The sequence below is a fragment of the Thamnophis elegans genome, chromosome 3 (assembly GCF_009769535.1).
Source record: "Thamnophis elegans isolate rThaEle1 chromosome 3, rThaEle1.pri, whole genome shotgun sequence".
In the NCBI taxonomy this organism is placed as follows: Eukaryota; Metazoa; Chordata; class Lepidosauria; order Squamata; family Colubridae; genus Thamnophis; species Thamnophis elegans.
Window position 1 is genome coordinate 36828316 of NC_045543.1, and position 22669 is coordinate 36850984.

The following is a 22669-nucleotide window of genomic DNA, read 5'->3' on the forward strand; positions in this document are numbered from 1 at the left end:
TGCAGTTATTCAATAGCACTCTGATCACTATAAACAAAGTGTACCAATGGGTACATGTGCCTTTTTCCCCCTTCATGTGCTTTTGTCACAGAAAAGCCTTCAGCCTATTGAGACAGTGTCTCTTTAGCTATATTGCAGATGGATTCTTGCTCAGTTTCTTCCAAAGATCCATAGTGTGGGTTTTATTTTCCTGAATACTGTTTTTCAGGAGAAGGACATCAGGGACACCTGATGTTGACTCAGAGATGAAGGAAAGTAAATATGAATGTCATTGATCCAAGCATGACTAAGTCCATGTTTATCATAGCTGAACTGTTCTGAGGTCGATAGAGAACATTTAAAGCTGTGAGCAGTCTTGGATTTTGGAGTGTGGATCTAACCTCTGCCATTTATCATTCAAGCTATGGGAGCAGCCACCTTTCTCAGGGCTCTGACTCTACTAATACTCACAGCTTCGGCCTTTTCGGATCAGTAAGACTTTATTTATTTCTTTGTTTGGAAGTTTCAAATGGGATATCAATGCAATCTGGTAAAATATTCAAATATTTCCTCACTAGAGCTTTACTGTATTTTGCCTCCTCATTGTTTATGCAATAACAATATGGGAGTTTTATTAATTGGTATTCTAAGTTTTCCCATACTTTTTGGAACTCAAGAACTGTCAGATTTGGGAAAGGACAATTTCTATAGCTGTATACTGCTTTAGTAACATTTTAATGAGGTGGGGTTTTGACAGATGTAGTGACATTTGAAGCAACTGAATATCAAAAAATCCTTGACATACTTATACAGTTCAGTGTTTGTTGTTTACCATAATAAGAAAAGAAAACTACAATTACTTTCCATATTTATCTTACTTATAAGAAGTTTTAGCAAATGTTTTTTGCTGAAAGATTAACTTCAAATGAGGTAATAAGAGTCAGATCTGGCTTCAGTGGTGTAGGCACCCAGACTATAGCATGCAGATTAGATTTCAAGAATGATGTTTGGTGAGAGAGAGTGATCAATTTGAGAGAGAGTTTTTTTGAGAGTGAAGAGAGGGAAGGGGGTAGGAGTCAGAGAGGCAGGGAGGGCAGCCCGCCAGCTTTCTTTCTCTGTGTCCATGGCAGCCCGCCAGCAGAAGTGGGTCTTTTGCCTGCCTCTGCTGGCGGGCTGCCACTTTCTTTTGCCCAGAGGTGGGCAGTTCAGGCGAGCTGGCGGGCTGGCACTTTCTTTCTTTAGCCCAGAGGCAGCAGCCTGCTTGAGCTGCCCACCTCTGGGCAAAAGAAAGAAAGCGGCAGCCCACCAGCTCACTCTCTTTTGCCTGCCTCTATGTCCCCTGTGGACATAGAAGTGGGCAAAATAAAGTGAGCTGGCAGGTTGGCACTTTCTTTCTTTTGCCCAGAGGTGGCAGCCTGCCTGAGCTGCCTGCCTCTGGGCAAAAGAAAGAAGGCGGCAGCCCACCAGCTCACTTTCTTATGCCCACCTCTATGTCCACTGTGGAGATAGAGGCAGGCAAAAGAAAGCGAGCTGGCAGGCTGGCGCTTTGTTTTGCCCGCCTGTCAGAGCTCAGGTGGGCGAAAGAAAGAAAGCACTTTAGACAGTGGGGTGTCAGGGGAGAGGAGAGAATGCCTGCATTCTCTTCTCTCCCCCGACACCCCACTGTCTAAAGCACTTTCTTTCACCTGCCTGTCAGAGCTCAGGCGGGCGAAAGAAAGAAAGCGCTTTAGACAGTGGGATGTCGGGGGAGAAGACTGCCTCACCAGCCATAAACCTCACCACATGTCACTGGTACATAGGTAGATATAGTGGGGGGAGAGAGAAATACAGTAGATAGGTAGGGGGAGAGAGAGAGAGAGTAGGTAGGTAGGTAGGTAGGTAGATGTTTCCAGGTGTATTTATCCATGTGCTGGAGAGGGAAGTCGCTGACAATTCCAACACCTAAGACTTTGTTTCTGCTGGCACAGCATTTTATCAATGTAATTCTCATCAATCAGTTAAAGTGCTTTCCAAAAGGGAAAAAAAAAGTTTTTGCACTCTGTAAACCTCCCCAAAATGGCCCATTTTTCATGAAAACTGGCCCATTTTTTCCCCCAAAAAGGCATAAATAGCCTTGGTGGGGCTTGCAGAGTGCTCCTGGGGATTGGGGGTGGGATGGTGAAAAACGAGCAAAAAATGGTCAATTTTTGACAAAAATGGGCCCATTTTTTTCAAAAAAATTATATGCATAGCCTTATGGAGGCTTATAGAGTACTGCTGGGGGCTGCGGGGGGCAAAAATGGCCCATTTTCTGCTCATTTCTGCCCTCCCTAGCCCCCAGGAGCACTTCAAAAACCTCCATAAGGGTATTTAGGGCCATTTTGATGAAGGGGGCGGGGCTTTGGGAGGCGAAAAATGCTGTATTCGGTGTATAAGACACACTCAGATTTTCAGCCTTTGTTTTGAGGAAAAAAGGTGCATCTTGTACTCTGAAAAATACGGTAATCATTGGAATGGCTTACTTCTTGTAGTTGTGGGTCTCCATCACCAGCGGTTTTCAAGAAGAGATTGGATAACCATTTTTCCAGAATGGTATAGGTCTCCTGCTCAAGCAGGGCGCTAGACTAGTAGACCTCCAAGGTCCCTTCCAATCCTATAATTCTATGATTCTATGAGATTAGTCCCTATTTTAAAAGTTGGTGTTGGTTTTTATATAGCAATTCCACCTTGCAGAATCCTATGAGAGATTTCATTTCTGATTAGGAAGCAGATAACAAACATCTTGTGTAACAGACAGTTGCTGCTCTGGATGTCAGTGATGGAAACCAAGCCACCAAGTTGGGGAATACCCTTCTATATCAAATATTGGATGTAAACCTTGTAAGGTCATAGAAATCAGGGTTTTTTTTTGTCTTTGTAGCTTATCCACTATGGAACAGGATTGACTACTTTACACTTCTCTTTCTATTCCAGACACTTCTTGGTCATCTTCCCAGCATTCATTCACCATCCCAGTACAGAAAAGTTCTGTATATTTCTAGATTCCTTCTCAAAGTCTGTCCATGTCTCAGTAACATTAGAGATGAAGCTACAGAACCATACTCTATTGGAAAAAGATGTGAATGCACCAGGGACCTTTGAGTGCACCAGTTTCCAGGTAGGTTTTTGAGTTGTATACAACCCAGTAAGAAGAGCTAACTTTATTTATTTTTTAAAAAATATTGGAGAACTAATAAAGTCAATTCCAGTATAAAAAAGAGGAAAGGACATAGGAAACTAGAAACTAGTTAGCTTAATAACCATGAAAGATTATCAAATAGTATCTCTGAAAATATTATTGCACAAGCATAAGGTTGTCAAGGCCAACTTATGTTATAATGATATATGTTTTTAAGACAGAGATTAAAGACAAGGGAATGTTGTAGATATAGTACATTCTGATATCAGAAAACCATCCTATAGAGTTTGTCATGAATAAGTTAGAGAGTTCTTTTCAAGTTTCTATTAATGACCCTGTGCTATTCAATTAATTTATACATGGTTTATAACAGTGACGTGCGGTGAAGCTTCTGGCTGGTGAGGCAAAAAGAAAGAAAGCGGCTCCCCCCCCCCGCAGCAGGCTGGAGCGAGAGCCGCGGAGGCGAAAGGCGAAGAAGGGGGGGGGTTGCAGCCCTGGTTCCATCTCCCAGCAGCCCCAGGAGGAAACGACAAAGAGGGGTGGGGGGTGTTCCAAGAGGCCCCCTCCCCTTTTGGCACTCCGCAAGGTCTGCCGGAGCTCTGGGAAAAAGCGACGGGAGCGGAATGCTGTCTTCTATTGCCGGAAAGTCCAGGGAGGGAAGCGGGGCTCGTGGAGACTCGCTCGCAGCCAGCTTCTCTGGAGCAGGGGGGGGGGGCGATAGAAGCGGAACGGATCCTCTTGCCACTGCGGGCCTGGCTTGCAGAGTGCCAAAAGCGGCAAGAGGATCCGCTCCGCTTCTATTGCCCCCCCCTCCGCTCCAGAGAAGCCGGCTGCGAGCAAGTCTCCATGAGCCCCGCTTCCCTCCCTGGACTTTCCGGCAATAGAGGACAGCATTCCACTCCCGCCGCTTTCTCCCAGAGCTCCGTCCATTTGCAAACCACTTAACTGCAAAAGAACTTGCTGGAGAACTTCTTAAAATGATTATAAGAAGCAGAAGAGAAAATGTAATCTCCCATTATATTCCAAAAACTATTGTCAGTGTAATTCTCAGAATCACTATTGCCCCTCTCTTCTCAAAACAAACAAGGCTCCCCTCCATGCGTCTGCTCCTTCCCGCTCTTCTCCCTCTCTCTCAAATTGAGAGAATTTGTTTGAGTGAAGTTAAGAAACACACACACACGCGCACATACACACACAGACAATAAAAACAAATGACAATTACTTAAATTACAAATAAATTGAATTCCTCCCCCCTGCCCCCTCCCTCTGACCAACATACCTTCCAGCTATGCCAAAATTCCAGATTCGGTCTAGCCAGGCTCCAGGGCCAGGCAGGCTAGGATAGTGGCTCCTAGAGCCACCACATGTCCTCTGCAGGAGGAGGCCTGAGAACTATGGGCCTCATTTGCATAGTAATTTTTTGCTTTTTAACCCTTGGTTAACCCTTAAAAGGCAAAAAAATCCTTATGCAAAGGAGGCCCCAAGTTCTCTGGCCTCGTCCTATACTTAAACACTATGTACACTCCAAATCACTGTGAGTTGAAGTCTGGTAGCAACTAGCTTGACCTTAATTATTTTAGAAAAAATCTTTAAAATTCCTTCCTTTTCCTGAGGAGACTGGTGAGGCCCCGCCTCCCCTGCCTCTAGTGAGTGCACGTCCCTGGTTTATAATAATACAAGGTAAAATAAAAATGATGCTTATTTGCAGATAATATTAAGCTAATTAAAGGATAAAACTACAACCTCAAAAGCTTGAACACAAGTCAAATCCAACAAAAGTGACAAGTGTAATGGTTTTTGAGGGAAAAAGATTGAACACACAGGGACAATTTGGGGGAGATTTGTGGGAAGGATCCTGCCTTTCTATTCATTTGAAGATAAAACTTTAAAGAAATGATGGCTAAGGGATGCACATTATAGTACATATGTCAATTCCAAATGCTAAGCAATAGTTCAATCCCCCAATTTATAAAGTTCCGTACAATGGAAGTAATCGTTTTAAGAGACTTTGTACCAATTTAGCATTTCTCCCCATCTCACCTCTGTTTATTCCTTTGTACATATCATTCTTTCTCTAGGTCCCAAAGTTTGTTCCCAGGAACAAGGATTTTGGCTTTCAATATGTAAGTCTGTCTTCTAATAACCATTCTGTGACTGAGGGACCTGAACACTGGGAAAACTAACTTATACCTCATAAGGAGTGGAAAAGGGTGGATTTTTAAAAAGTCTTTGGAATAAGAAAGAAGGCAATATCAAGAAAGAAAGTATATTAAACAAAAAGGATAAATGGAGGTACCAGTAAAGATTTTAGAAGTTGATGGTATGTAGATATGTATGTAAAAAGAGATAATTAGTAGAGAGTGTTGTCAGAATGACCCAATTCCTGGAGAAGAGACAATAGTTTCGCAGAATAATGCCCATCTACAAATACTGCTTTGTTCTCAGATCTTTACTAAAACTTGTTCAATTTTTATTCTATAAAGGAAGAAGAAGTAGCCCATGTTCATGTCCTTATCCAGCATGACAAAAGCACATTTGAAAACCGAAAGAAAGTTCTAGTCAAGAATGCTTATAAAAGGACCCTCATAGAACTAGACAAACCCTTTTACAAACCTGGAGAAGAAGGTAAGCATATACGGGGAGGGTGGACTTCACTTACTATTTCATATTTGGAATTTGTTACTATGTATACAATATTTAGAAGTGGTATGTGAAGAGGCTTTGACTTTGAAGTCCAAAGTCCTTTTTGGCTTAAAAAAAAGAGGCTCATTTAATGTAGCAGGACTGACCTGGTTTACAAATGGATTAACACACACTTAACTAGCTAAAGAGAACATATCTGCTCCTATCAATTACATACATACACAATTAAGTAGGTGAATGATTCACAGAATTACTGGAAAAACAAACCAAGTATTTCAAGAGGTAAACTGTTGAAGAAAAGCAAAATTAGATCAGGTTTCTTGGCTTTCTATCCTAGTTTAGAGTCATAGTGGGAATGGCTAGTGATGATGTAACATCACCGGAGTGAGTGGCATGAAAATGTCTGCAACCAGTTTTTGTGAAATAAAATTGGATGTGGGACAAAATGTTAAAGGCCAAAAACTGATGCCCATTGTACCACTTACTATTTAGCCCTCCCCTCAAGAAACAAAAACAGTTCAATTTTTTCAGTAAGAACTTTGAAAATTTTGTAATACTAGAACTTGGGAATGTAAGAAGGGGAAACATGAGTATCCAAAAGATACAAGGATTTCATACAAAAGTGTCAGTAACCAGAAATAATATCTTTTTTGCTTTACAAAATATAGTAAGTAATATATCTACAATATAAACTTCCGCACTTTTTTTAACACTCTTAAACAATTTCCCAAACTCAGTGCCCTAAAACATCTCCTTCATTAACATATTAAAACAAATGTTGCTTTAAATGCTAATATTTCCACTACACCTCAATCTCACATATTCATTCTGCATGTAAAGTGACTTGATTTCTTAATATTTTAATATATTGTATATAATTTTAACCTAAGCATCTAGCATCCAACAATTCAATGATACATTTTTATTTATTAAATGAACACACTTACATAATTATATAATTTCTACAAATTTGCACTCTCTTGTTTTCAGTTTCACACTTTTACTTTGCATAATGTATTCTTTTTCAGTGTCTTTAACTAACTTATTTACTTCAAAGTCTTACTCCGAATGCATAGTGGATGCTTTTGTATTTTTAATTCAGATCTCTATTTGTATTTATTTACATATCCAAATATTTTTTGGATATTTATTTATTTTGAAATATTTTCTGTTCCTCTTCACTGAACTTTGAGGGAAACTAGTTCTTAAGCAATCTTCCTAAGCAACAATAAGGTCCAACATTTATGTTTTTCAGTAAAGTTTCGCATTGTGACGCTTGATGAAAAATTTCAAACCATTGAAGAAGCTGTGAGTATTACTCTCTTTTTAAAGAAAAATATAAATTCCTCCCCACCAAATATCAAAAGTCAGATTTTGACTTACTATTGTTGGAAGAAAAATCCAGTCTGGTTACAAGCTGGGAGAGAGATGCTGGAAATAAAATGGAGGCTGATTGGAAAGAAGGATTTCATTTATTAATAAGCAGAACCACAGCACGCAATTCTGGGCCAGCTGACAAATTGGTTTGATGAGTGCAAGGACTTTTATACAGTTTCTGAAATGCTGCAGAGGGTTGTGCAATTTAGTGAGCCTGATGTCTTTTAGTATTCTAATGGTGGTGGGTTAAGCCTATTATGTCCTAAAGGTTATTTCCTGTTCTGAGAATTTGTGTGAAGATGTAAATTCTTAATCCCATCATCTGGACCTGAAGGTGTTTGTTTGGGAATAGACTGGCCTGGATTTCTTAATGGGTACAAAATATCCATCTCTAAAGACTTCAGGCATCTGCTGGAAACTGTTAAGAAAGACTAGGGTTGCTTTCTGTCTCTAAGAACATGTTTCTCAATTTCTTCTTTGGGGAAATACTGTATAATATTCTGCTTCTTTTAATATTCCCCAACATATTTCATTCTCTAGAAGGAGGGGCTTCCCACACTATGCACATTGTTTCTTTTTAAAAAAAATAGATTTAAAAAAATTGGTCACATAGAAATACTTTGAACAAAAACATAGTTTTTTCATGCTTTCATTTTAAATTGAGTATACAATTTCTAAAACATTATTTTATTTTGTTTATTTATTTTGTCAAGCATATATGTAAGATAACAGATAAAAGTATAAACATGATTTCGAATACATGAAAATGATATGAAAGGGACATTAGGACAGGAACAGTAGGCACGTTGGTGCACTAATGCATGCCCCTTACAGACCTCTTAGGAATGGGGTGAGGTGAATAGTAGCCAGTCTAAGGTTAAAGTTTTGGGGGTTAGGGGAAGAAACCACAGAGTCAGGTAGTGCATTTCAGGCATTGACCACTCTGTTGCTGAAGTCATATTTTCTCCAATCGAGTTTGGAGTGGTTTACCTTAAGTTTGTATCTGTTGTTTGCTTGTGTATTGTGGCTGAAGCTGAAGTAGTCATTGATAGGTAGGACATTGTAGCAGATAATTTTATGTACTAGTTTAGGTCAGACAAAAGGCAGCCTAGTTCTAAATTGTCTAAGCCCAAAATTTCAAGTCTGGTAGCATAAGGTATTTTATTGTGGGTAGAGGACTCTTCTCATGAAATATCTCTGGATTCTCAATTGTATTAATGTCTGATATGCAGTGCAGGTTCCAGACAGATGAGCTTTATTTGAGAATTGGTCTGTTGGAAGAAATGTCCTTCTGGATTCGGTTCTAAGTGGGAAAAAGGCACTGGAAATATGGAGGTTGCTTGGAAAGATGATTTTCATGGTGGACAGGACCGCATGATTTGAGATCCTGGGGAAAAAGGTGATCACTTGCTTCAAGTTATTGAGTGAAGAAGAAAAAGAAGGGTCTTGCTGAGAGTTCCTGAGTTTTTTATACTCTCTGTTCTACCTCTAAGTTTCCTGTTCCTGTGTAAGAAATGTAGTGTGATGTCTCCAAAAGATGACCTAGTTAATTTACGAGCCTTGAGACAAAGTTCAAAAGAAATCCAGTCATTTATTAGGATCAACATTTTGGCATGTTCCTGTCGGAGCCGAAATGATTTCAGGTTAATAATTTTTTAACTTTACTCCTGTCTCCCCCCTCCTCTCAGTCTGTGTCATAAATCATATCCACCAACGAGGTGCTGTGGCAGGCTGTGAACTTTGCACCCCACATGCCAGCTGCAGAAATATGAGATCTGACTCTGGCCAAAGGTATTGCATGGAATTTTCCTCCCTTTTCTATGTCAGCTTGATAATAGTCATGGAAACGCTTTACAAGTTGACATCCGGCTCCCGTCACTTCCCGAAAGCGACCTGTGTGAAACAAAAACAATTTGAGTACAGGCATATATTTTAGGGATGCGTCCCTTCCCCAGGCTTGCCTGGATTTTCTGCATGGAATTTTCCTATAAGGTGATCAGCCTGGATATTTCTATTTTTTACCCAAGATGCCTCTGATAAGGGGTAGCCCTTCCACTTGATCAAGTATTGGAGTTGTCTCCTGTGCCACCTCGAATCAAGGACTCATTATAGCAATAGCAATAGCAGTTAGACTTATATACCGCTTCATAGGGCTTTCAGCCCTCTCTAAGCAGTTTACAGAGTCAGCATATTGCCCCCAACAACAATCCGGGTCCACATTTTACCCACCTCGGAAGGATGGAAGGCTGAGTCAACCCTGAGCCGATGAGATTTGAACAGCCGAACTGCAGAACTGCAGTCAGCTGAAGTAGCCTGCAGTGCTGCATTTAACCACTGCGCCACCTCGGCTCATTGAACCTCATAATGGATTTGACCCCCTATGACCACAGGGCCCGGGGTAGTGGTCTCAGGATGGATCCAATCACGGGTTTTAAGAAGCTATTATGGAACGCTGGGTGTATCTTCCCCAGCAATCGAGGCAGTTTCAATTGCACTGTGACTGAGTTGATGATCTTTACTATGGGGAATGGTCCCATAAACTTTGGCCCCAGTTTCTTGCTAGGGAGTTTTAATCTCAAATATTTTAGCCAGTGCTTTTCTGACATTTTTTCAGGTTGCTTTCAGCATCGACATCCAATGAGTCAAGCTGACTGAGGAGGGGGGATCCCTTGGATACTCAGGCATTGGGACAAAGTCCATGCCTCTCACTACTTTGAATGGTGTGAATCCTGTGCTATTGTGGACAGCATTATTGTATGCGACTTCAGCAAAAAATAAGAGGTCTGCCCAGTTGGACTGCTGATAGTTCACGTAGTACCTCAGGTACTGCTCTATCATGGCATTCAGTCTCTCTGCCGCCCCATTGGTACTCGGATGAAAAGCTGAGCTAAGACCATGGGATGACCCAATGAATAGAATGTAGCCGTGAACTGGACCCCTTTGTCTCAGATAATTCTTCAAGGTGCTCCATGCAGGCAGTAGATGTGCTTCATGAAAAGTTTGGCCAGCTTGTGAGCCGAGGGTAGTCCGCTGCAGGATATGAAGTGTGCCTGTTTGGAGAATAGGTCTATTACAGTTCAAATCATCATGTTTCCCACACTTTTTGGCAACACTACTATAAAGTCCATTGCAATCTCCTCCCATGGCCTCATTGGCTCTGCTACTGTTTGCAGCAGTCCGGGAGGTTTCCCGGTCTTCATTGTGGTGCAGATGGTGCAACCTTTCACATAACTATCCACATCTTTCTTTATGCCAGGCCATCAGAACTGCCTGCAGACTAAGTGTAAAGTCTTTAGGAACCCAAAGTGGCCAGCTGAGTTGGCATCATGGCTCTTCGGGAGAATTAGGGTATGTAAGGATTTTAGGATGTAGAGTTTCATCCCCTTATATGCAAGTCATCTCTTTTTGTCATCTCTTTTTGTCAAGATGTGTTGGTTGTTTTGGAATCAGGGGTCTGATAGCAGTTTGGTTTTGAACCTCATGGTTAGGTCGCTTGCGGATTGATTTTGCTGATCACAGCATTGCCAACTGGTGATCACTTGGCAGCTGTTTGAGTAGAGGGAACCATGGTGTCCACTACCTGCTCCCATTTGCATTTGTACTGGGGCATGCAGGAGAGGGCTTCAGCTAGAAAGTTCCTCCCTCCTCCCCCTGGGATGTGCTTCAAAACAAAATCAAAATGGTTGAAGTATTGAGGCCATTGGACTTGTTTGGGCAATAGTTTCCATGGGGTCCTGAGCACCTCCAGATTTTTGTGGTCAGTCCAGACTTCAAATGGTTTCTGCCCCCCTTCTAACAGGTGTTTCCAGGTTAGCAGTGCCCATCTCACTGTGAAAGCCTCCTTTTCCCATGTGGCCCATCGTCTCTCTGTGTCTGTGAGCTTGAGGGAGATGTAGGGTTGTAAGTTTCCTTGGTTGTTTCTTTGGAGTAGCACTGCTCCCACTGCCATGTCACTGGCATCTGCTTGGATCACGAAGGTTCCATTGGGCATGCGGTGGCTGAGGACCGCCCCAACACTGAAAGGAGAGGTGTTGCAAGTCAGGATAAATGGCAGAGTCTGATTATATTGGACCAGGAATGTGTCCGCTGACAGCAGCTGTTTAACCATGGCAAATGCGGTGGCCTCGGCTCTGCCCCAGGTCCATCTGGCATTTTTGCCAAGGAGCCAATGCAAGGGCTCAGCAACAGTTGCTTTCTGTTTGAGAAACACACTGTAAAAATTAAGGAGTCCGAGGAACACCTGCAGCTTGGTCTGATTGCAAGATATGGGGGCATCCTGAATTGCTTTAATTTTTTTATTTGTTGGGTGAATTCCAGAGCCATCGATCAAATACCCCAGGAATTCAACCCTTGGAATGTTAATTTGGCATTTTTCTTTTTTCAAGCGGAGACCCTTTTCTCTGATTCTGGCCTAAACTGTTCGTAATCTTTTTAAAAGTTGTTCCTTATTTGCAGCTGATACCAAGACATCATCAAAATAGGGGGACAACTCCTGGTATCCTCTGCAAAAGCCATTCCATGACACTTTGGAACAGTCCAGGGGCAATACTAACACTGAATTGTAGCCGGGTGCATTTAAATCAGAGCTGGGTTCCTACCAGTTTGCACCTATTCGGTAGAACCGGTTCGTCAAATCTACCAAACCAGTTAGAAGAGGTTCCACCAGTGGACCTGGAAAGCAGGCTACACCTACAGAAGAGGTTCCAAAATTTTTTGAAACCCACCACTGATTTAAATGCACCCCTATGCATCACAATGGTCTGGGCCTCCACTGTGGTGCCATCTACTGGCAATTGCTGGTATGCCTGCATGAGATCCACTTTTGCAAATACTTTTCCCGGGCCAAGGGAGTGAAGTAAATACTGGACAATGGGTACCAGATAAGTGCTCTGTTGTACAGCCTCATTGATGGTGCACTTGTAGTCCATGCAGATGCAGACAGACCTGTCAGGCTTGACCAGAGTCACTATAGGGATCTCCCAGCGTGCGTGATCAATCAGCTCCAAAATCCACTGGCCAATTAGTTTGTCTAATTCAAGGTCAGTTTTTGGACGAAGGGCAAAAGGGACTTTAATTTAATGGGAGCAACATTGGGGTCCAAATTGAAGGTGATTGGGGTCCCCACATACTACCCTAGATTGGTGCCAAAGACGTTGGCTCCGCCGACCACAGTAACAGGAAGCAAGCTGTCAAAGTTTTTAAATTGCACCTGGAAGGTGCCTTGTCCCAAAAACGGGGATTCGGTTCCCCTGGTAGTCTCTGAGGCGCAGGTTTGGAACCCTGTTTGTGCTTCCTGGCATTAGGGACGGCCTTCTTCAGCGTGGCCCAGGACATGATGATCAATGATGAGCTGGTGTCAATCTTCATGCTGCATGGAGATCCTTCAAGTAGGATGGAGAGCCGCAGCTTTTTGTACTAGGGGTGCTCGCTTGCCTGATGGTTGTCTGGAACATGTCGTTGGCATCTGTTTTTTCTGCTCTCTGCTGCGGCTTCCATTGCTCTCGCCAGGGTAGGTGCGGTCTTGCAGTCTGCAAAGCCTGAGGTTTCAATGATGTTGTGGCTGGAAACTCGGTCCTGCAGACTCTTGCGATGTGCCCCTTGCAATCGCAGCATTGGCAGATTGCATTTCGGAAATGGCAGGCAGATCACTGACGGTTGCCTCCACAGCCGGTACAAGGTGGGAAATGGGGTTCAAATTCTCATGCTGTTTTCCGCTTCTCCATGCACATGCGGCAAACCTCGTCCTCACTGTCAGAGAGATCTCGCTCCGCAGTCTCCCGATGCATCTGTTCTGTGTGGGGCTGTTCTGCCACTGCAATGTTTTTGTCAACTTGGTCGAGGACTCTGTCCTATTTGTAGTGTGAGATTGGTCTTTGCCAGCAACCTTCGCTGCAGGTTGATGTCGCGAATGCCACAAATAATTCTGTCGAACAACAGTTGATCTAAATTGTGAAACTCGCAATATGCTGCGGCCTTACACAGTACAGCAACATATTGGTTGATAGTTTCACCTTCCTTTTGGTTACAGAGGTTGAATTTGTGCCTCCACACATATTTTGACGGTTTGGGAGCGTAGTGTGTCCTCAAAGTCCGTTGAAGCACCGACCAAGCGACTGATTGTACTGGCGTTAGCTCGGATAGGTCCTTGGCGGTATCGAATACCTTTAGCCCACAGTAGCTCAGGAACATAGCTCTTTTGTGGCCTTCAGACAGGCCAAGAAGGTCATTAGCTTCCAGGAAATATTCAAACCTCATCATATACCCAGTGTTCAGTGGCTGGGTCAAACGGAGCTGGTGAGGCATGCATTGTCATCTTTGTTCAATCAAGGCAGATTTGAATTTGCCACTTAAAGATGGCCATTCGATGCCGCGCTTAGCTCCAGACTGGATTGTTTTGCTGGATTGTCAGTTAGTTCTTTTTGTGCCTAGTTGACTTTCAATCCCACCTTCGTCGCCAGTGTTAGATTGGGTGAATGGAAGAAGCAGACTCAGGATAACAATAATAACAGCTCTTTATTAGTGCAAACTATGTACAATCCAGCAATCTTCTGTTTGACAGCATTCCCTTTTATAGGGTGCTGTCAAATCTCTTAGCCAATCACCACTGAGTATTTTCCTGTCGGATTGGAGGACCTTGGTGGAACCTACCATACTGGTTGTCAGTATGTAACAAGAACCATTTTGTCCTATACCCGTGATGGTGAACCTATGGCTTGCGTACCAGAGGTGGCACACAGAACCCTCTCTGTTGGCATGCGCGCCAACGCCCTAGGTCAGATCTCTGTGGCGTTTCTTTCATGAGCTTCTGTTTTCCTGCAAACCATAAAACAGAAGCTCACAAAGAAAAAGATCTTATCTCTTGCTGCACTGCCGGTGTTGGAATGCCCCACTTGCCACCAGCCAGCTAGTCTTCAGGTCTCTGGTGCTTGCACACATGTCTGTGCATGTGCATATTTGTGCATGTTGGTGCATGGACACACACATGTCCATGAATGCGCATTTGTGTGCACATGCACACGTTTCAGTTTGGGCCTGTATGCATGCACAGTTTGGGCACTCGTTGTCTAAAAGGTTTGCCATCATTGTCCTATACCATTCTGGAAAAAATGGTTTTCTAATCTATTCTTGAAAATCTCCAGTGATGGAGCACCCACAACTTCTGGAGGCAAACTGTTCCAATGATTAATTGTTCTCACTGTCAGGAAATCTCCCCTTCACTCCAGTTTGGACCTCTCTTTAATAATCTTCTATACCTTGTCCTATACTCAGGTTCTTCAGAGAATAGGTCAATCCCCTCTTCTCTGTGACAACCCCTCAAGTATTGGAAGACTGCTATCATGTCGCTCCTAGTATTCCTCTTTGTAAGACTATTTTTTTCCTTTTGTGTAAAGACAGATGGAAAGAATGAATTAAGCAGTTCCGCTTTCTCCCTGCTATCCATCATCTCCTTGTCATCTCCTATTAGCTGATCAACCTTTCCTTGATTTTTTTCTTGTTTTTTATAGATTGAAAGAAACATTTTAAAGTTATTTTTGGCATTTGTTGCAAGTTTTATTCATTTTCTGACTTTGCAAACCTTGCAGATTGGGCTAATTGGTGATATTCTGTTTTAAATATATAAATGCCTTTTCATTTTTAAATGTTTTCCTTTTTAGTTCTTTAGACAACCATGCTGGTTTCATCTAGCTGTCTCTTATTTTTTCTTTCTCAGTGGTATTGTGCTAGACTGGGCTTTCATAATTTCATTTTTCAGAGTTTTCCAAGCTTCTTGAGTTAGTTTCCCCGTTAGGATTTCCATCTTAGATTCCTTCTTAAGCTCTAAGTTTGTTGAAGTTAGCTCTCTTAAGTCTAAGACAGTAGTTTGACTTTGTTCAATTACTTGTGCCTGCACTGGGTTGAATTCCAATATGACATGGTCAGTCTCTCCCAAAGTTCCTGCAACTTCAACCCCTTATATTATTTCAACTCTGTTAAGAATTAAGTCCAGTATAGCTGATCCTCTGGTTCCATCCTCTACCTTTTGGGTGACAATGTTATCTGCTAGATTTATCTAGAACTGATTTGATCTCTCATTTGGTGCAGAATTTGTCTTCGATTTGATCTCTCACTTGATGCCACTGTAGTTATAGTCTTCGATTACTACTGTAGTTTGCTTCCTGCACACCTTACCTAAATGATTAGCAAAAAGTTCATCTATTTCTTTTTCTTGGTTGTAATATACACCTATCACACTGTCATTTCTTTTTATATTAACCCAAATGCATTTAATAAAGTTTTCATCCTTTGTTTCCATATTTTGTAGACTTGTTGTTATTTTTTACATATAATGCAACTCAATCTCCTCTTTTGTTAGGTCTGTTTCTTTTGAATAATTTAAATTCTTCCAGCAATACAAACCAGTCATAGGTTTCATTCCACCAAATTTTGGTAATGGAAACAATATTATCCTTCCCCTTACATACTAGGACTTCAAGTTAAACCCTGTTTGTACTTGTTACGTTGAGTGTTAGTATATAGTTATCCAAATCCTTTTTGGCTGCTCCTGTATTTGTAGTCTCCTGTTGTATATCTGAGTTTCCCTTCTTTCACATTACTTGATTGGTTGTATTTAGGCTTATACTTGGGATTAGGTCCTAAAGATTGGTGTCTCTCCCCTATCAGATTTAGTGTAAAGTACTTTGAATAAGCCAAACCGGTTGTTTTCCAAACATATTTTTTCTATTTGCCCTTCACATAGGTAATTTAGACAATGGACTAGGAATCCAAAGTTCTTTCACTGACACCATTCTTTAAGCTTTTATTTCTAAAATTCTTCATTGCCACATTGGATGTTGACCTTCTATTGGAAAAACATCACCTATGTTCCCATCTCTTTCTGTTATAATTATTCTTTTTTTGTTATCACTTATTATTCTTTAGCCAAGAATCATAGGTTCTTTATTGAGTTGTCCCAGGTACGAACCAAAGTGTGAAAGAGAATCAGTGGGTAATAGTCAACTGGTATCAGGGAACTCTTCTTCATGTCCTTATCCCCCTAGCAGCAGTAATATAATTCTCCCACCCCACTATTATTCTTCGATTATCTGCCCCTGCATCTGCTCAATTAAAAGATAGTGGGTGGCAATAGCTTCAGGCTAGAGCAGTCTACTTGCACATTATTTGGGGTAGGGAGGAATGGAGGGAGCCCTGTTTGTTATGACTCTTGATTTGTGTTTTTTTTTTAATCATTTGCAGATCCCAATGATAAAGTTAGAGGTGAGTATCTGATCATGTTGATATTTACTTCCATTATTCAAGATCTTTAATTTATTGTTTGCTAGATTGCTTGTTTCAAACATTTGTGAGCCATTTACTAATGCATGTCTAGTTAACTGCTTCCTTTCCAATATGCAAGTGACATCCTTCACCAGTTCTTAAAGACAAAGGGGTAATGGCAATTTAGTCTGGGAAATAAGCTTTTCCAGACAGAAGAGTTGTCATTTGGAATAATCATCTTCTGGGTCCCGATTCAGTGTACTGTATTCTCAGAGTGGAGTTATCTAGAATATCATCTCTCTGTTGGGTTACATAGAAGTAGATTCTACTTGGAAAAGGCAGCCTTGAGCTGCCCAGGGCTTTAGAGATTTCCCACATCTTGAACTGAGTCTTGAGGCATACTGCAACCAGTATAATTCCCGTACAAAATACATTATTCTACAACACTATCTAACACCAGTATGCAGTTGCATTCTATGCCCTCTGTAGCTTCTAAGTTATGCTCAAGTATAGACTCACATAAAATTATAGTAGTCTAAGTTAATTCAGGGCTGATTTCCACAGCTTCTGGCAAAGCTGCCCAAATCTTGGCAAGTCCTCCACTGCTGTTTCAGCAACAGTTTTGAGTCCAGATCAACCTTCAGATTATGTAGCATTACCCACCTACAATAACAAATGCCTCTGAGATATCACTCTATATAAGAGCTGTGGTGGGGCAGTGGTTAGAATGCAGTATTGCAGGCTAATTCTGCTGACTGCCAGAGGTTCAATCCTCAGCGGCTGAAGGTTGACTCTGCTTTCCATTCTTCTGAGGTCAGTAAAATGAGGAGCCAAATTGTTGGGGGCAATATGCTGATTCTGATTCTTAGAGTGGGCTACAAAGCACATGTGAAGAAGTATATAAGCCTAAGTGCTATTGTTATTGTGATATATATATATATATATATATATATATATATATGTATGTATGTATGTATGTATGTATGTATGTATGTATGTATATATGTATATACGTATATACGTATATACGTATATACGTATATACGTATATACGTATATATGATAGATAGATAGATAGATAGACAGACAGACAGACAGACAGACAGACAGACAGACTAGTATAGTTCTATTTCAAGCTATTTAGCTTTCATCAGCTAGCCATATCCTTACTGGGAATTGAACCTGGGCTGTATTACACATTAGGCAGTTATATTAGCCACTAAGCCACAGGCTCTCCTCCTTTATCAGCTAAGCCAGGGAAATAATGGGAGAGAGATACTGCTTCCCTTTTCTATCTATTGGCTCACTCTGGGAGCCATCCAGGCAGAAAGCCATTTTTTTAATGTTGCCTTGTTACATTTGTGTTGCAATTGTGCTGATAAATAAATAAAGGGGGACTAATATAGATCTGTTTCAAGCTATTTAGCTCTCATCAGCTAGCCATACCCTTACTGGGAATTGAACCTGGGCTGTATTATATATTAGCCAGTTATATTAGCCACTAAGCCACAGGCTCTCCTCCTTTATCAGCTAAGCCAGGGAAATAGGTATGTCCAATTATGGGAGAGAACATACTGCTTCCCTTTTCTATCTATTGGCTCACTCTGGGAGCCATCCAGGCAGAAAGTCATTTTTTTAATGTTGCCTTGTTACATTTGTGTTGCAATTGTGCTGATAAATAAATAAAGGGAGACTAATATAGATCTATTTCAAGCTATTTAGCTCTCATCAGCTAGCCATACCCTTACTGGGAATATGTAATACAGCCCAGGTTCGATGTATGTGTGGATGGATTTTTTATTTCATGTTTATTCTTTAATCTGTAACCAAATGTAGGCCTGTATTGTGAAATCAAAGTTAGCATTATAAAATGGAAGAACCTATGGTTATTTCCTAACTTTCCTGATATTCTCATCCAAGCTGTGTTCATCACATTGTCTCATATATCACCCTACAAACTTCATATATGTGATGCTGTGCTGGTGGCTGCAATCAAGCAATGGCAAGTGACCATTCTCCCCTCTAACTTCTGTGTGCAGGATCCTGACAAGAACCGAATTGCCCAGTGGGTGAATGTGAAGCCATTTCATGGCATTCTGGATCTGCATTTCCCTCTGGCCTCTGAAGCACCCCTGGGCACATACATCATTAAAATCGGACAGGAGGAGCTTGGACTAGAAAAAGAATTCACGGTGGAGGAATATGGTAAGATAAAGAGAGAGGGGGAAATGTAAGAAAATTGCAATTAAGTGAACCTAGCCTATCCATAAAATAACTCTCAGTGTTGAATGTACAGTGGGAGTGTCTGTTATCCAGGTTAAATGTATTCTCTGGAATATCTGCCACATATACGCAGTATGTCAAGGAATGGAACCTCTCTGGAAAAGTAGTTTCCAAACCAGTTTCTTTGATTGTATTCCCAAAGTTTCATTGTATCAAAGAATCAGAGTGTTGAAAGGGACTTTTGAAGTTTTCTAATCCAATACCCTTCCCTGTACAGGAATCCTCATAAAACTTTTATACAACCTTTGTTTGAAAACAAAACAAAAAACAGTGCCCCCGGAGCTTGAGAGCCAGACTGGGCACTTGTCCTCTGCTGCCCAGGGCTCCAGGCAACTTGTGCTGCTGTCCAGAAGTTCTCCACGTGGCCTGAGATGGATGGCAAGGCTCCCCTGGTGGACAAGGCCTTGGCACTCACCCTGGTCTTGACTTCCTCCACTGGAGACCTCTGGATCCCCCTCCCAGCCTTGCCTCCCCTCCCCCCCCGGCAGGAGGTGGAGGTTAACATTGTTGCATGTGGAAGCACAGAGGAAAAAGTTTGCAGAAAGAAGTTTCCTCCAAGTCCAACTTCTGTCTTGACAGATTTCTGGAGAGGAGGAGCGGGTGGCGGGGCAGCTGCATGAGGGACGGCTGCCCCAACAAGCCAGCATCTTTTAGCACACACAATTGGAAACAGGCCAGCCTCCCTTGTGCAGGACTGAGGAGCATTGCTCCCCTGCCTCCTTCTCTTGCTCTCTAGAGATCTGTCAAGCAGAAGTTGGACTTTTTCCTGCAAACTTTCTCCTCCATGCTTCCATATGCAGCAGCAGCATCCTCTACCTCCTGCTTTGCTGGGAGTGGGCACTAGACAGGGAAACTCCAATGATGTTTGGGATTTGGAGAAGACCAACTCCTTTGGCATGCTGTGCACACATATGCGCGCGCACACGCACACGCACACACACCATTCCCAACTTAGAGACTTTTGTTCACATCTGAGATTGCAAACTGCCAATCATGCCTAGGCTTGAGGTGAAGACCCTCTCCTTCCTTTATGGATAAAAGTCCCCAAACATAGAATATGGTGTGTGTATGTATACATGCGCACTTGCCCTGGCTGCCAGAACTTTGGGGAAGTGAGGAGATTGTGGAAATCCCCACTGTGCCATGTCGAGTTAACCAGTGCGACTTCTTCCATCCCTACTCAGCTGTCCCAAGTCAGCCCCATCCAGTGAGTGACATGAAGCTGCCCATGCCCACCAAGCCACACCTAATAAGTCACACCCATCTAATTGTGACCCATATAATTGTGACCCAGATGTGACCATGCAGCCATGCCTACCCAGCCACACACCCCTGGCCTTGTGAGTTGTTAGTCTTACATGCAACTGGCCTTTGAGGGCAACCATAATGCTGATGCCGCCCTCAGTCAAATTGAGGTTGATACCAGGGGTGAAATGCTACCAGTTCAGATCGATTCACCTGAACCACCTACTACCCCTTTGCCCAAACCGGTAGTAAAAAAAATGCTACCGGTTTGGGTGAACCGGTTTTTCCAACAATCAGCTGTGATGCACAATTTATATTAGCTAGGAGGATTTCCTAGAAAGCAGGATTAGCTAAAAAGCAGATTTCCCCCCTCTCTGTTCATTTATCTTTGCAGATGTGCTCTATGCATGTATGAATGGTCCTGTGCATGCACAGACCTTCTGCACATATGTTCACGACTCTAGGGTCCAGTGCTCATCTCCGTTTCAAAGCCAAAGAGCCAGTGCTGTCTCTGTGGTCATGTGGCTGGCATGACTAAATGCCGAAGGCGCATGGAACTCTGTTAGCTTTCCACCAAAGTGGTCCCTATTTTTCTACTTGCATTTTTTACATGCTTTCAAACTGCTAGGTTGCAGAAGCTGGGACAAGTAACGGGAGCTTACTCCATTATGCAGCACTAGGGATTTGAACCACCAAACTGCTGACCTTTCTTATTGACATCTTAGCCACTAAGCCACCACGTCCCTTAGAGGGATAGCTACACTCGATTAAATTCTTACTGATAGGGATGAAATGTATTAGGGTTAGGGTTAGTAGCTAATTTAGGAACTTTGGTGGAGAACATGTCATAGTAGAATTAATCATAATGCAAGCATAGGTAACTGAACTAAGTCAGACTAATGTTTTAGACTTTAAGAGAGTTGACTTCAACAAACTAAGAGAGAGAGAATAGGAAGGATTTCATGTTAATCTTAAGAGTATATACCACCTGAATACCACCTCTGACACACACACACACACACACACACACACACACACACACACACACCATTCCAAACGTGGAGACTTTTATCCACATCTGAGCTTGCAAACAGCCAATCATGCCTGGACTTGGGGAGAAGGCCCTCTCCTTCCTCTGTGGATAAAAATCCCCAAACTTAGAATGTGATGTGTGTGTGTGTGTGTGTGTCTGTGTGTGTGTGTGTGTGTGTGCATGTCTGTGTGTGTGCATCAGTGATGGGTTTCAAATTTTTTTAGAACCTCTTCTGTAGGTGTGGCCTGCTTTGTGGGAGTGGCTTCCTGGCCATTGTGACCAGGTGGGAATGGCTTGCCAGCAATGTGACTGGGTGGGCATGGCCAACTTGCAAAATGTGGTGAAACTCACTTAACAATGCTCTTGCTTAGCAACCAAAATGTTGGCTCAGAAACTCTGGCATTTGAAGCACGCAAGTCTTAAAGCTGTCAAGTTACAAGACCCTTGCACCCCTAGCCCTTTAGAAAAAAAAACCCAGGTGTGTTCAAACTTGACAGCTTTAAGACTTGTGGACTTCAACTCCCAGAATTCCTCCTCTCGCTCTTCATCTTGTTGATGTGCGGACGGGCAGGGGGAGGGAGCTGGAACCGGTTCTAAACAGCACTATAGATTTGTGGAACCTCTTCTATAGAACTGGCAGGAACCCACCCCTGGTGTGCATGCACACCTGCTCTTGGCTGCCAGCAATTTGGGTAGGCAAGGAGCTTGTGGGGCACCAAATTTTCTCTATGTCAAGTTAACCGGTACAACTTGTTCCGTCCCAACCCAGCTGTACTGATTCAGCCACACCCATCCCTTAGTGAAATTGAATTTGACACCCCTGTATGCACGGCCATGCTTGGGGAGCACTATAGCACCCCATCCTCCATCTGCCACACTTGCATGGCACCACAGCATTCTCTCCTCTGATCATCTGGCAGGCAGATGTACTGTAGTATACAAAATCCCTGGAATCTTGCACTTCATAGTGGGCAATCTGGAAGAAAAAACAAAAGGACCAACAGGAACTTGTGTCTTTTCCTGCTAGTTTCCCCACTGCCACTGCTTACAGCAAGGCAGCAGGAAATCTGCAAATGGCAATCACATAACCGTGGGACACTACAACCATCATATAAATGTGAGCCAGTTTCAAAGTGTTCAAATTGTCATCATGTGATCATGAAGGTACTATGATAGCTGGAACTTCAAGATTTGGTCATATCAGTTGTTCCATAACATTACAATTTGAGAATAGTTGAAAATTAGTGAGAATACTTGTCTCAGGAAGCAAAGAGGCAGTACAGCTTGAAGGAGATGCAGTGCAATGAATTTTGGACTGGGAAACAGATGAATTTCCACCACCATTTATAAAGTCACTACCCAAAATGGGAATGGAGAAATAGCTGCATTTAGTGTAACAATAAGGCAAGTATTGTGGCCCAACAGCGGCCGGCTGAGCTGTTGATTGAATCTGACAGCGATGAACACTATGGGATTGCCCTGGTGGTTGAGGAAGACTCTGGGGGATGTTTGGAGTCAGAGCAGGGACTAGAGAGACCTGTTGGCCACCAGGTGGCATCTGAGTCAGGGAGCAGTGAGGAAGAACAGAGGGAGGCTGTCCCTGACGTACGTATGCGTAGGGCTGCGAGGAGGAGGGAGCAGCTTTGGAAAAAGGGTCACAGAAGGAAATAGGAACAGGTGGCTACTGATTGGCCCCT

At 42.5% G+C, this 22669-nt stretch overlaps 1 protein-coding gene across 1 annotated transcript in view; it reads left to right on the forward strand.

Moving 5' to 3' along the window:
• The first annotated feature begins 318 nt into the window (after positions 1-318).
• Positions 319-22669, forward strand: part of LOC116505281 (alpha-2-macroglobulin-like protein 1) — a 93437-nt gene continuing 71086 nt past the window's right edge. The window contains exons 1-7 of the mRNA XM_032212440.1: positions 319-471; positions 2932-3115; positions 5215-5259; positions 5620-5761; positions 7035-7087; positions 16391-16411; positions 18451-18616. Of these exons, the coding sequence (XP_032068331.1) occupies positions 404-471; positions 2932-3115; positions 5215-5259; positions 5620-5761; positions 7035-7087; positions 16391-16411; positions 18451-18616 (679 nt within the window). The 5' untranslated portion in view covers positions 319-403. The remainder of the gene's footprint in view (positions 472-2931; positions 3116-5214; positions 5260-5619; positions 5762-7034; positions 7088-16390; positions 16412-18450; positions 18617-22669) is intronic.